General features: G+C 39.8%; 1 protein-coding gene across 1 annotated transcript in view; it reads right to left on the bottom strand.

Moving 5' to 3' along the window:
- Positions 1 to 2,609: 2,609 nt before the first annotated feature.
- kank4 (KN motif and ankyrin repeat domains 4) overlaps positions 2,610 to 15,722 on the bottom strand; it is a 126,680-nt gene continuing 113,567 nt past the window's right edge. The window contains exons 6-12 of the mRNA XM_072438301.1: positions 12,430 to 12,620; positions 12,111 to 12,291; positions 10,391 to 10,475; positions 9,825 to 10,044; positions 7,817 to 7,959; positions 5,867 to 6,067; positions 2,610 to 2,730 (exon numbers count right to left, since the gene is read on the bottom strand). Of these exons, the coding sequence (XP_072294402.1) occupies positions 2,632 to 2,730; positions 5,867 to 6,067; positions 7,817 to 7,959; positions 9,825 to 10,044; positions 10,391 to 10,475; positions 12,111 to 12,291; positions 12,430 to 12,620 (1,120 nt within the window). The 3' untranslated portion in view covers positions 2,610 to 2,631. The remainder of the gene's footprint in view (positions 2,731 to 5,866; positions 6,068 to 7,816; positions 7,960 to 9,824; positions 10,045 to 10,390; positions 10,476 to 12,110; positions 12,292 to 12,429; positions 12,621 to 15,722) is intronic.

Raw genomic sequence — 15,722 nt, 5'->3', positions numbered from 1 at the left:
ATGGATGATGTTATAAATTAATTGGAAGGCGCGGGTTTATGTAACTGGGTACATTCACATGGTCAGTAAAAGTCAGATGACCCAATGATTACCTGGTTTTATGGCCCGAGACAAAGGCGATCGTCAAAAATTATAACACGTGTCAGGTAAGTTGTGGGTTTTCAGAGTAACTGTTGTATTTTGGAAGACAAAGTACAGTGGGTTTTAAAATAACTGTCAATCTTGAATATTTTCACTTTATATTCTTTTTTCCGCATTAGTTTGACCCGTTTTTGCCTCATTTTCCCTGTCAAAACCTGACAAAAACGTGAAATGCGATTACCGTATTTTCCAGACTATAAATTGCACCTTTTTTCATAGTTTTGGCCGGGGTGCGACTTATACTTATATTTATACTCCGGAGCGACTTATATGTGATATTATTTGTTATTTTCACACTTGCAACCACATTTCATACTCCAGTGCAACTTATTTATGTTTTTTTCTTCTCTATTATGCATTTTTTGGCTGGTTATACTCCGGACAATACGGTACTCGCATCAGATTTAACTGTTCCCGTGACATTTCAATAGTCCGATAACTCCGGAAATCCGACTATGAACAGATTTGTTGCCACTGTTTTTGAAGGCAAAATCCAAACGTTGAACCGAATCATTATCAGCAAAGAATTGGACCCACACACTTGCCATATTCATCTTACATATTAGTAATTTCACGACAATCGCAACTTTCTGAAGCTGCTGAGGAAATAATGCCACTTTTGTTGAAGCATTCACCTAAAACAAGGTCAATAAAAGTGCAATCTGACGTATTCCGACCCGACCTCCAGCTCAATTTTAAACAACGGGGGGATTCAGAACGTGAACGCAACCCACTGAAATATATATATAGACCTCTGAAAATGATTCGATGCATCTTTTAGACAAAAATATCGTCGCTATGTCTCTTGTGTTAGTCTCATGCCTTTACAGTTCATCTTGCTACATTATTTTGGAATGTATCTCAGGCAGCCGGACATTCATTGTGCAGATGTAGCAGTTGCATACATGATTGGGTCGAACAAGCAGGCGACAAGACGTACATGGGGTCCGAACTGGTATTCCATGGATGGGGGAAGGGGAAGGGGGGACTTGTAGTGACCGTGAGGCCGGACAGTATTAGAACATACTGCGTCAGTACTGCAGAGTGGCCTGCAGGGGGAGTAACCGGGGATTGGCATGCAGCTCCGTCCTATAATGTATACATCACAGTCTCCAGAAGACACTCTGCTGCCTCCACGAGACCGGTTTGTTTGTGCTATTGTCTTATAAGTATAAAAAGAAGTCATTCTCTGTTCAAACCTCACACCTCCGCCTTTGTATTTATTTTATTTCGATATTTAATAAGATGACGGTCGTGCTCTGCAAAGCCAAAGTGGAGGAAACATTGGTTGAATTACTTGTACCTGACTGTTTTATTCCTTCAAGTTCAGGAAAACGACTACGATATATTGTAAAAGATGTCATTTTTATAGGTATTATTTAGAAGTAGATGATGGATGAGGAAACATGAAGGAAACAACTGCTCGTGACAATCTCAGACAGTTGTTTCTCAGTCATAATTCAACATTTCTTGGTATTTGGGGAGAGCTATATGTTGGCAGAGTGGTTAGCTCTTCTACTATTGTTAATACGAAGGTGAGAATGTGTTACGTCCTCTGATGTAACAGTTACTACAATTAATCCATAGTAAACTGCGAAAGTAAACGGTTTTCTGTCCCAAAACTTTATAATAACTACACTTTTAAAAGACTTACTAAAGCAAAGACTTAATTCATAATGAACAAACAGTTAATTAAGAATGATTCAGACTTAGCTACTACTTAAGTAACACCCCAAACTCCCTTGTACGTTGTTACAAAGACTAAATCGTCCTTAATAGACTATATGTTCATGCTTTATTGAGGATAATCAAAGACATTTTACTTAATTGTAACATTTGTAAGCTTCTGATGATCTGTACTGTGGCATTGCAGAGCAGAGACTAATATATTTAACAATGAATTAAATTGGATATAGTGTACATTTCATTTTAAGATTTATGGCCAGAAATAATATACTCTTTTTTTTCTATATTTTCACATTAATATATAGTGCCTGGATCACCCACATGATAGGACTATTTCTTATTATTACACGTTACAAAAGTGCAGTAGAAAATACATTTGTGTGTGGGTTTTATGTGGTTATAATCTGAACAAAACTCTTGATATACTACTACTACTACTACTACTACTACTACTACTCCTACTACTTCCTAATGGCTTACGTTAGATACAAAAAGAGTGACGTTGACTTTTGTAAAAGAAAAATAGAAATAATATCATTTTCAGAAGGTAGATCATGTGCTTGGTTTGAAGAGCTGGATGAGAAAGCAGCAGTTTCATTTGACATTTCTTCCACTGTCTCTGCTTCACCAGAGATGGCGCTGTTGAGCCAAAAAGACCCCATTCGGTGCAGCGTATCCCCTCAATGTCACATCGTACGGAAGAAAGAAGTTACTGTCGTACGATTTAGAACTGTCTCTTCATCCCAAATATACTTATCCGTTGTAACGCTGCTCCTCGGGGTCGATTTGAGCGGGCTCCTGGGTTCAGAGGAGGTCCGGAGGGGACTTCTGGTAGGATTTCAAAAGGTCAACGATGTCCTGGTGGGAGGCTCCTTTGGCCACGGTCAGAGCGGTCTGTCCATTCTGTTATAGCAAGGACAAAGAAAGAAAGAGCACATTATTCCAGGTCTAACTCAAACGCGTTGCAGTGACAGTTGAGCTCCTGATGGTGGCAGTGTTGTGTTGGATTTGTGGCTGTCAAGTCTGTAATAACGTCAATTTAGAATCCTGTGTGTTTGAGTGAAATGTGTGAAAAAGTGATAATAAAGTGAACACGTTTGGAGGTAAATGCGCTCTACAATTGAGTTGATTGATAATTGTGAATATTTAGGTCACAGTATATTCATAAGCACGAGAATATTACAACTGGGACCATTTTAGCAGCAAAATGAAGTCATTTCTGTTCAATCTTTAGGTCAAAAAAGTAAACCTACATGTAAAGTGATTTTATTTATTTTGTATCCGTTTAAATCTGTTCCATTATGTCAATGGAACTTCACTCCATCATTCAGAAAGAAATATTCTTACAACTGGTCCGAGTGAGAGAGAAAGAGAATGGAGAGAGAAGAGGACGAAAAAGAAAAAAGGATTTTACTGCTGTTTCGTTATGTTGCAAATAATTGTGAATAATTATTAATCTCACAAGACTAAATGACAGATGAGAGAAGAAGAAAAAAAACAGAAATGCAGCACAATTCCTGTCACATCTTGTGGTCCCACTGCCCTGCGTTTAAAATCAATATTTGTTGCGTAAAATCTCTGTGCCCGCACCAAACTAAATTGAATCTGAAGTAACAGTCTGAACGTGTGCCCCTGATCTCCAAAAGTCAGACCGTATACAGGTTAGGGGCAGTGTTCAGTATTTCAGCGCAAAAGCCTCGACTACCGTATTTTCCACACTATAAGGCGCACTGTCAATGAATGGTCTATTTTCGATAATTTTTCATATATAAGGCGCAACGGACTATATAAGGAGCATTAAGCGAGTTGAACTTTATTAATGCAGTATGTGCGGAAAGTGGCCAGCTTTTCTTCGTAATCTTTTGACAGTTGCTGCGAGATAATAATGAATCCATATACCATATTTTTTCATTTACTTTTTTCATAGTTTTGGCCGGGGTGCGACTTATACTTCTATACTTATACTCCGGAGCGACTTATATGTGATATTATTTGTTATTTTCACACTTGCAACCGCATTTCATACTCCAGTGCAACTTATATATGTTTCTTTCTTCTCTATTATGCATTTTTTGGCTGGTGCCACTTATAGTCTGGAAAATACAGTATAAGGCGCACTGGATTATTATGTAAAAATGATGCAGTTTCACAGACCGCACATTTAATCAGCTGAGAAATAATGTATGTATTTATTTACTCTGGATCCACAGTAGTTATCACCACAGCGATAACCATTTACCCTTTTCTTCATATTAGAATCGAAAACCGTGTAATGCTTTTACGCACCGCAGCGTGATAAACAAACTGCTTCGCTTGTTTCCTTCCTGACTCCTTCTCGACGACTCCCGTAGCAGTGGTTAAGGCCCACGGCGGCTGTACATTTACCCAGGTGAGTTCACACGCCACACGCGGCGACCGCGTCGGTAACTTCCCGCCTCCTTCCCGCCGGGCGCCGTGCTGTTTGTAATTTGTTCCCTCCGTCGAACACCGTACTTACTGCAGCAGACGGACGCCACCCCGAGCTGACAGAACCCGCTATCGCCTCTGTGTTTTTATTCATTCGTCGTGGTAAACCTGCCGCCGGAGTTATGAGGATTTGTCGGTTGTAAATACAGGTTCATAGATTCAATAATTGGACCTGGATCTCCGCCTCGTTCACTTTCATAAACTGAAGTCGCTGGATTATAAGGTCGTTTTTTGAGAAAATTAAAGACTTTTAAGTGCCCCTTATAGTCTGGAAAATACGGGTAATATGAATCGCTCTACATAAGCAGAACAGCTGTGACAATGGCTCACTCTTTGCACTAAACATTTGTGCTACTACAATCCAATCCAATACGATCCACTGTATTTAGTCTCTATACTACACAAAATAATACATTTAGCCGGACTAGCCACCGCACAAGCCTGCACTATGAGATTTAAGATCCTGTCTGAAGTTTAGCTCCCTCCAGAAAGCAAGCAAGTTTTACTCTGAGGGAGGCACGTTTTACTACTTGCCTCCCTCAGAGTAAAACTTGCCTCCCTCCAGAGTAAAACTTGCCTCCCTCCAGAGTAGAACTTGCTTCCCTTCAGAGTAAAACTTTCCTCCCTCCAGAGTAAAACTTACTTCCCTCCAGAGTAGAACTTGCTTCCCTCCACAGTAAAACTTGCCTCCCTCACCTCAGAGTAAAACTTGCCTCCCTCCAGAATAAAACTTGCCTCCCTCCAGAGTAAAACTTGCTTCCCTTCAGAGTAAAACTTTCCTCCCTCCAGAGTAAAACTTGCCTCCCTCGCCTCAGAGTAAAACTTGCCTCCCTCCAGAATAAAACTTGCCTCCCTCCAGAATAAAACTTGCCTCCCTCCAGAATAAAACTTGCCTCCCTCCAGAATAAAACTTGCCTCCCTTCAGAGTAAAACTTGCCTCCCTTCAGAGTAAAACTTGGCTCCCTCGAGAGTAGAACTTGCTTCCCTCCAGAGTAAAACTTGCCTCCCTCCAGAGTAAAACTTGCTTCCCTCCAGAGTAAAACTTGCTTCCCTTCAGAGTAAAACTTGGCTCCCTCGAGAGTAGAACTTGCTTCCCTCCAGAGTAAAACTTGCTTCCCTCCAGAGTAAAACTTGCTTCCCTCCAGAGTAAAACTTGCCTCCCTCCAGAGTAAAACTTGCTTCCCTCCAGAGTAAAACTTGCCTCCCTCCAGAGTAAAACTTGCCTCCCTCGAGAGTAGAACTTGCCTCCCTCCAGAGTAAAACTTGCCTCCCTCCAGAGTAAAACTTGCCTCCCTCCAGAGTAAAACTTGCCTCCCTTCAGAGTAAAACTTGGCTCCCTCGAGAGTAGAACTTGCTTCCCTCCAGAGTAAAACTTGCCTCCCTCCAGAGTAACCCTTTCCTCCCTCCAGAGTAACCCTTTCCTCCCTCCAGAGTAACCCTTTCCTCCCTCCAGAGTAACCCTTTCCTCCCTCCAGAGTAACCCTTTCCTCCCTCCAGAGTAACCCTTGCCTCCCTCCAGAGTAACCCTTGCCTCCCTCCTCCCCCCGTTGCCGTGCACTCCCGAGGCCTGTACCTTATCAGTGAGGCCCGCGTCGCACTGTCCGGCCTCCAGCAGCAGGCGTGTGATGTGCGTGTGCCCGTGTTCGCAGGCGCACATCAGGGCCGTGGAGCCTTCTCGGTCCTGGGCGTTCACGTCGGCGCCACAGCTCAGCAGCAGCTTCACCATGGCAACGCGCCCGTGGCTCACCGCGAGCATGAGCGCCGTCTGGCCAGCCTGCGGGGAGCGACAAGTACAAGGGGGAGTGAAGAGCTGAATTAAACAGCGACAAGACGATCTGGAGAGAGTGAAGTGAGGAAAAAAACATGTCCTCGTGAAATTTGGGCAGTTGGGCCATCCATCTATCATCTTGAATAAAAGTTTAATTTAATATATTTACATTTAAAAACTGCTTATTTCCATAATCCGCATGAGTAATAGCATAACTAATTATGATCAAAATCCAAAACCACTTTATTTATAGAGCACATTTTACACAGAACAATATAAACGCAGCACTTTTGTTTTTAACACAAAATCCTTATTTCTAAAACTCATAAATCTGTAAAAAAAAATCATAAAAATCTGTCTTACTAAGCGATCAATATTAATGTTAATAATCCATCTCCCTCTGACTGGTGTGGCATATCAAGACAGATGATGAGATGCATGAATATTGCACACGTGTGCCTTAGGCTGGCCACAGTAAAAGGACACTCTGATTGGGAGGGTCTGGGGGGGGTCAGTATCTGCTGTGACCACCAAAATGTGACCACCAATGAACTGGAACACACTGTCATATTCGCCGATCCAGAGCAGCCAATGGGTGACAGAGTTTGATATATTTGTGAACAATATTTGAGAGTTTTGGGTATTTTGTGTATTTCAACATGTGTCATATCTTTGAGTTCAGGTCAGGGAAAATGAGATTAAAAACGAAATTGTCGCATTTATATTTTTGGTCAGTGTATGAACAGAAAAAAATAAAAAAAACATGTGTGCTCAATAAGATTTTACTGGTCCAAAAACAATAAAACCCAGTGAAAGCAAAGAAAAGTAAACCCATAAACCCATAAACCCATAAAATAGCAATAAATAAGTCAAGTAAAAACACAGAGGACAACATGACTTAACAAGGTGTTCAAATCTAAAGAATAAAATAACACTTAAAGTTATATCTGAATTTGTGGACTTTTTATGGAGCATTTCTGACTAAAAGGGACAAAAAGGGAAAGGGAGTTGGAACAGTATTTTCAAAGTAATAGTTCAACGTTAATTGCATTAAAAAAGACAAAAACACCTGTAAAATCCATTATGAATATTAAATTGTTGGTGTTTGTGTTTTGTAGTAAAAAATAAATGAATAAAGAATTTTTTAAAACTTGATTTCTTTAATATTTTTTAGTTTCTACTTCAATTCGACATATTTCTGTAATGACCAAGATTTAACGACTACAACTGAACCTTTTTCTTCAACATAAAAGGGTCATTGGTTAATAAAAAACAAGCAGATCAACCAACATTTGAATTCATACTTGACTTATTGCTGCTTGATAGTAGGGGCATTATTACAATATGTTATGTTATGTTATATATGCATAATTATAAGTATATATGTATAATTATAAGTATATATGTATAATTATAAGTATATATGTATAATTATAAGTATATATGTATAATTATAAGTATATATGTATAATTATAAGTAGGAACCTACAAAACAAATGCGCGGCAAGCCTTTTTTAAACTGAAACATGCAACAGCTTCAGTTTTCAGTTCCTGGGACCTGCAGGGCGTTCTCTCCGTCTAAAGCCCCTCTTTAATGTTGCCGTCCACAATCGATGACCGCGCTGTTTCAAAGATGCTGACCGTAAGTCTGACTACAAAGTGGCATCGGGAAAATCCTGCAAACACAACACTCCCCCCCCCTCCCTCCCTCCTCTGTTCTTCCGGCCGCTGTGTAAAACCTACAGCGCGGAGTACCTGACGGGAGCGCGCGTTGACGTCGCCCGTCTTCAGCAGCTGCTCGGCCACCTCCAGGTCGTCGGGACTCTCTGCGGCGGTGAGCGCAGCCAGCATCACCGGAGTGTAGCCCGCCTTGTTCACGTTATCCGTCTCGCACAGGCCTGGAGACACCAACGAACATGAGGAATATGCAGATTTTAGTTAATTAAGATCAGGACAAGACCACGTGTGCGGGACATAAAACTCCTGAGGTGAAGACAGTAGATGGATCTGTTTGGACTGCCCCCTCTGTGTTTGTTGTCCTTGTTTAAAATAAATACAATAAATAAAATAAATTACACCACATTATTTTGTTGCCAATTGAGTTATAAAACTAAATTAGATCTCAAACCTTTAATTGCAACTGGTCAACTACTAAAACATTTTTTTCATTATTATTACTATTTAGTCATTATCTGGAGTATAAACAGACTGTAACTAATGCCATTTGTAATCAAAACAGTTTTTTACAACACAACAAATGAAAACAAGACAAGAGCAATATATGTATTTTTGTGATTTTTTATGAAAAACGCTCATAATTTGTAAATAATATTATGATCAAATCTATAAATCGTGATTTGGGGTTGACCAATGCCATCGCTTTTTGAAGCGATGGCATTGGTCTGACCAAAGAATTGTCATCAAACTCGTTCCTTCTGACAGAAAAGACGTTGAACTCTTTACCAGCTTTTGTTTCACGTGGACAGGCCCAATAAACAAAAAAATATTAACCGTGACAAAACATCTGCATTTTGACAGTTAAAAAGCAAATTCCACCACAGAAAATGTACCTGTCCTCCTACTCAGCTTCAAACCACGAACAGAAACACAACCTATTTAGTGCGTCAATAGAACAATGTGTCCTTTAGCTCTGGTTTGGTTCATAACTTCATCGTCTAACCTTTTTAGAAATGGCTCGAGTTTATTGTCACCGTTTAAAATGCCAGACGGGTCGACGGAGCGGCTCGATGCAATTGTTATTTTGACACAACCTGTACCTCGCTCCAGCTAAATGCCAACAACCCGTGGCAATTATCGCGGGAAATTTACACAAACCCAGCAATGCACCTGTTTTTTACTTGAATGTTTTCCTGCACTAGTTACTGCTATCCAAGAACTTTAATTTTGTTGTAATATATTCTTGCACAACAGTCACCGTCACAGGAATTGCCTGACTTCCTGGTTTTGCACAGGTCAAATCATAATAGGTTCAATTAGAAAAATAAAGTCCTCCATGCCTTCTCCGTTATGCGTTTATTTTTTAGCTTTTATTAAGGCCAATCTAATAATTAATGGACCAATAACAATGTTGGTTAAGAAACGATCACATCCTGTAATACTGCCATAACTACTGCATAGGATTTGTACTCCCAATAAGGCAATCAGTGGATTTAGTGTCCCCTTTTTTCATCCAAGATAGAAAAAAACATTCATATTTCTTGGTAGCTATGAATGTGTTTCTGTTAAAGTCATGTGTAAAGATGTCATTTTTCAAACCACGGAATACAGATGAGACTATGTAAAATAAATACATAAATAAATACATAGTTTGCCCTGTACACCGTGAACCTAAAAGCGCCTCAATGACCTAAGCACAAAAAAAGACAAATTATGCCACAGCGTCCCCTTCCACCACAATTCTCAAACGCATTATTAAAAAAAGACAGATTGTGCTTTTGTCTACGTACTAGAAATGACACTCTTGATTTTACATTTTCAACCATTTAAAATCGCAATAATGATCTACAAAATGACTAAAAGAAACAAGTCCAGCTACAACACTGCAAAATCCTACATATATCACAGAATGTCAGAAGAAAGTGCAAAGTTAGTGAAGAACGGTGGGATTGTTTGAATGCAGGAGAATACAAACATGCACGAATCATCCTAAATACAACTATGAGAGTAAACGAGAAGGGAAAACCATTACTGTGCATCATATGTCTCCTTTAAGATGACTTTAACGGTGTGATTAAAGTCCCACCTGTGTCGAGCAGCAGTTTGACCACGGGGAAGTTGGAGTGGGACACGCTGTAGTGCAGGGCCATGTTGCCGTTGCCGTCGGTCAGGTTCACCACGTACGGCAGCAGGGTGGGCGTGGTCATCCCCACTTGTCTCAGGTACAGTCTCACCGTGTCCACTTTGGAGTCCTTCTGACTGGACACCTTGAACCACTCCTGATAGAGCACCACCAGGACCTGCCGCTGAGAAGAGCGCAGTTACCGATGACAACGCAGCCCGTGGCACTTTTTTATAGTCATGCATTTACTGTTAGGGCTGCACAGCTTGGCTCCGCCCGAAGAGCCGGGCTACAAACTACTCGCATTATTGTAGCAGTAAGTCACACAGCTAAGGAAGGAACACGAAGGACCTAAAGCCTTTTTGCAACATAAGCAGAGCATCTGTTACTGTCGAGATTCTGTGTATTAAGAGGAAAACTCCGGATCAGGTATTTTTCTGCTAAGGAGTGATAAAAGCGAGCGCACGTACTGTAAGATGCATACATTACTGCCTTACTAACAAAGTACATTGGACCAAACTCTTTCTTACCATTTCTTTATCAGGGGATGACACCTCTTCCATTCTGTCTTTCACATAGAGACAAGCGTCCACAAATCCTCTGTCAACTTTCTCCCTGGAAGCACAGAATGAAACATAACTGTAATATTGTGTGTTATTTAAGGCCAAACAGTTTGCCTTTTGGTATTAGTATTATATTATTTACAACTTATTTTATAATTTACTCTGCACATAAACTGCATGTCATACTGAGAAAAAAGTAGGGCTGCTACTAAGGATTATGGATTATTATGTATTATATTTATTTAGAGATAATTGTTAGGATTAGTCATTATTTGAACTGTACATTTAGACTTTTTAAAATAAATGTTTAACCAAATAAAGGTAAAATATGCTGATTCAAGGCTTCTTTTCTAATAAACATTAACAAAGTATATTGTATATTGATTTTCTAATGTCACTGTTTTTGTTTTAAAATGTCTTTAACAATTACTAAGTCAACCATTATTTCCATAGTCATTTAGTCATGATTATTCTGATTAATTGTAGCAAAGCTGATCAATTCTGAGCTCACACATAACTCACCGAGATGACACGTTTATAACACACGCTAATCATTACAAATAAAGATTAAATATCTAATCCACCCGTGGTCATCAATCTTTCGGTCGGAGTGGACAGTAACACGCAGCAGAGTGGAGGCACGCGACGCACTCGGGTGTTGGGATCAGACAGGTGCGGAGTGATGGATTTATATTGGCCCCTGCGCTATCTCTGGGGCCCCACTGGGACTGACCCTTTAGCCCGCGGTCCTGTCCACACACTGACACACTTCAGTCATCATTCCAGGGGCAATACAACAACACCGTGGGCTTCAAGTATAAGACACTAACACAGTGGATTTTTAAATATATCTCCCTCTTTTTATTCTTATATTATGAACACAAACAAGTCATAACCAAATACACTATCAAAAATAGATAAGTCAGTCAGGTTTACAGTCCCTAAATAAAATAATGTCCCTCTATGTATCATTGTCAATCCAGTCCTTGTCATTTGGTCCCATTCCTGTCATTCATTTCCTTATTATTGCTTTTTTTTCTTCATATCTATCTATTTATCGTTTCTATTGTTGGTGTTTTAGGTCCTAGACACAGTTTTGAAGTCACATGAAATGTCGATGTTGAAGTTTGCAGTGCCTCTTTATCCTCAGTCTATATTAGTTTAATCCGATAATAATATTGCTTGAGAAATCCTCTACTGCCAATTGTGCTGTCTTAAAGGAGACACGTTCTTAGTATTGAACCATAACAGACCTAAATTGATAATCATTTTACATTTTGTTCATTGTAAACGGCAGTATCAATCTAGAGCGGCTTCATCGTAGAAATTGGTTCATTGACTTCCTGTTCAAAACTGCAGAACTGATAAGCTCCGCCTCTTCATAGTGGCATTTCACCGTAACAAGCAGCGGATGGTCATTTACGTGTTTTTATTGTTGGAAAGTGGCTGCGTAACATTAGAACCCAACATGTGTCACCCGGGTCTTCATTTTTTTAAAAATAATCCCAGTTAAGCACAAGGATGTTGATTTCTGATGAGGAAACACCGTAATTACAAGGTTAAAAGCTAATTAAAGGTGATCTTGTGTATATGATATGTCCCCTTTAAGGTAACCTGGGTAACAAGTAAACCATAATCAATGTATGTAATCATATTTATTTGTATTAGGAGAGAAAGTGTCTCTTACCCATCTTCCTCCAGGACCTCATGCTCAGGCGTTAGATCCAGAAGCCCCCTCTCAGGCTCCTCCTTCACCCCCTCTGCACCGGCCCCTGCACCGGCCCCTGCACCGGCCCCTGCACCGGCCCCTGCACTGGCCCCTGCACCGGCTTCTGCACTGGCCCCTGCACCAGCTTCTGCACTGGCCCCTGCACCAGCTTCTGCACAGGCCCTTGCACCGGCCCCTGCACTGGCTTCTGCACTGGCCCCTGCACCGGCTTCTGCACCGGCCCCTGCACCGGCCCCTGCACCGGCCCCTGCACCGGCCCCTGCACCGGCCTCCGCACTGGCCGCTATTCCCTCTGCTGCCACCTCAGGGTCTTTCTGCTGCGTTGGTGCTGCCTCCAGGGTCTTCTCCACAGGCTCAGGCGTCTTCTCTTTCTCCTTCTCCACTTCTGGTCCTGAGCTGTCCTCTTCTTCGACCTCCACCTTTGACTTTTCGTCCCCACTTGACTCCTCACTGGATGTAGTCTCATAGCTGGAGGGAAATACAAAATGCATTAATATGACTTCATATTTGTGTTGTTTTAAAAAAATAATCAAGATCTATATATACAAATATGTATGTCAACAGCTGCCGTTAGATGCACACTCAAAATCTGATTACACAACCAGATTTTGGAATTATTAAAATGACAAAAGCAAACAGCAAAATCAGATGTGAGTCCGATTTTGCAGTTCGTTTGCATGTTATTTAAATAAGGTCCAGACATCAGACAATATTCAGATTTTGGCTAAATTTTACCAGTGTTATTTGTTATGACAAAATATTTAATCTCAGTTTTTGTCATACTTTTGACAGATTCATTTTTTCAATTTTTCAAAACTAAACAGAAATGTACAGAAAGGACCAATGACCTTGTCCAGTCCTTTGTACACGTGGTAGAAGCTTTTTGAAGTGAAGCAATATGAACATAACAAGTGGAAGCTGAGGTACTTGATGTTAAAAGCATCAAAAATAGAAGTAGGTTTACTTAAATCTGTCCAACTCATTCATAGCTCTCACAAACGCTTTGGTACAGAGCTAATTTTCACATGAATGTCACAAACGCTTTGGTACAGAGCTAATTTTCACATGACTGGGCGTGTGCACAGCTTTGGAACAACTTTCTCAGATGGTGAGGCAGGGGTGGACCTCCAGGTGCCAACACATCTGCTATAAAGTGTTATAAATATATATATACGGTCCTTTCTTATGTATTTGCGGTCAATAAAATGTTAGGTTGAACAAAGTGCTGCTTTTACAATATACTCTAAAAGGGAAATTAATTTACTCATATGCAAAAATAAAAGTTTACTACATAAACTAAATTTATATTACATTTAGTTGGCTGAAACTAGACTAAAACTAAACATAAATAGTCAACACTGAACTCTTTTCAAATATCCTTTCATACTATTGCAAGTATCAATAGGCTTAGACGCACAAATACTCAATATAGCGGTCAAAAAAAGGTCGTACGCTTTGTTAAAAGGTCGTACGCTTTTAAAAATGTGTTTTCTTGCTTTACTTGTTTTGATTCATGACCATGCATCAAACGAAGATCACTAAAAAAATCCAATTTGCCCCTGTGGCTTAGGAGCTCTGTTAAAGTTATTTTCTGTGTGTCAAGTGTCAAAGCCTGATTTTGAAAGCTTTGGTCAACAAATAAAGGATTAGTTATGAAAATACGTGAATCGAGTTGTATTAAAAACAAACATACAAAACATTTGGTAAACTGTAATGTTCAATGATACTGAATCCAGTCATATATCAGGATAAATATTACAGTGTATAGCTTTGGGAAATCCATTAACCCCTAAACTACTGATTTTATAGTCTGATAGGCACTGACATTTGACAACGCGCTGGTATTTAAGGTTATCTTTTACGCCCAGTTACACCTTATAAAACATCAGCTTCACCCGTCTGCGACAGTCTCAGGCAGTTTCTTCCACGCGGATCTCATCGAACAACATGTCTATTATTCACGCTGACATTTCTAATACATATACATACATATATATATATATATATATATATATATATATATATATATATATATATACCGTATTTTCCGGACTATAAGTCACACCTTTTTTCATAGTTTTAGCCGGGGTGCGACTTATACTCCAGAGCAACTTATATGTGATATTATTCGTTATTTTCACTCTGACAACCACAAGAGGGCGCTCTAGGCTCTAAGTGATGCAGAAGAAGAATCAGCACATCCTCTACCTCCGGAGTTTGTGGAGTTGTTTAAAAGTGACACAGAGGAAGAAAAGTCAATTTAGCGATTTATGTTTTTTCCTTCTATATTATGCATTTTTTTGGCTGGTGCGACTTATACTCCAGTGCGACTTATAGTCCAGAAAATACGGTATATAAACTGCTTTTACAACACACGAGGTCAAAGTAAAAGTCAGGTACTGGGCCTTTAAGAATCTGTCTAGTAGCAGATGAAACGCCATTAAATGACAAACAAACATGTTCAATTTCTGTCATTTTCAAACCGCTTTGAAGTCCTGCTCAAAGACAGTCCACGCAGTGAACCTAAACACACATACACCACACACATATTTACATTATGGCCTGAAGATTTAAAGCCAACATTGACCAAGGTAATGAAAACACTAACAGGCCATTCCCTTTCGGCTCTGAACCATGACATGAAAAATATGCAATTCAACCTTGGCCTAAGCATGCAAAACATCCCGACATAAAGTTAAGCGTGCACGCAAATTGCATAAATATGTTTGCAAATGACAAATAATCCAAACTGGACAGAGCGCACCCTTCTGTACGAGCTGTGGATGATTTAAGATAGGGGCGTGTTCCTCTGATGGGGCATCTGATAAACCCAATAATGAATACCACGATTCACACATATTTGTTGCAACACACGATTTATTAGAGGTGTTTTGGGGGCAAGACATTCCTTGGATTCCTCAAAGAATCCCAAGGGAAGAGAGGAGATAAAGGTTCATAAGTCAAAAAGTTGAAAAAACAATCTTTCTGGTGTGGGCAGATGCGTGAAAATAACGAGGAAAATATTTTCTTTTGCTGTATCCGTCTCATTAAAAAAGGTCAGTTTAGTCTAAAATAATACGTAGGAGTTTATCTGGACTGTGCAGATTGCATCGGGATTCATTCAGAGGGAGATTGCAAAATGAGTTCAAAGTCATAATTATAAGAGTTAATGTATGAAAGTTGATATGCAAAATGACTATACTGTACCAGATATATACTGTATTGTGGGTGGTGTCTGTCCCAATGAGACAAAAAACCCAAAACCCTTAACTTTCAACCAGAAACCCTCCCGTTTGTGTGTGGACAAACTTAAATTAACATATAAAAAGTAAGTCCTAACACGTTATGCTCTACCTGATTTGCGTATTGCTTTGCTTTTCACAAAATACTTTTAAATAGAGCTGTACAATTACTGATTTTTTTATAATATTGAGATCTACAGTAATTGTTTATGCATGTGGTTTGGAGCAGAGTATCAGAAAATATTAATAAGTCTCATTTATGGTCATGAAATCCATTCTGAATACACAAAACAAACAAACAAACAAAAAATAGTGCAAAATGAATGGA

The sequence above is a fragment of the Eucyclogobius newberryi genome, unplaced genomic scaffold, assembly GCF_026437365.1.
Source record: "Eucyclogobius newberryi isolate DKJ021-1_F unplaced genomic scaffold, fEucNew1.0.hap1 SCAF_9, whole genome shotgun sequence".
Classification (NCBI taxonomy): domain Eukaryota; kingdom Metazoa; phylum Chordata; class Actinopteri; order Gobiiformes; family Gobiidae; genus Eucyclogobius; species Eucyclogobius newberryi.
The sequence above is the reverse complement of the archived record's forward strand: the minus strand, read 5'-3'. Positions and strand labels throughout refer to the sequence as shown.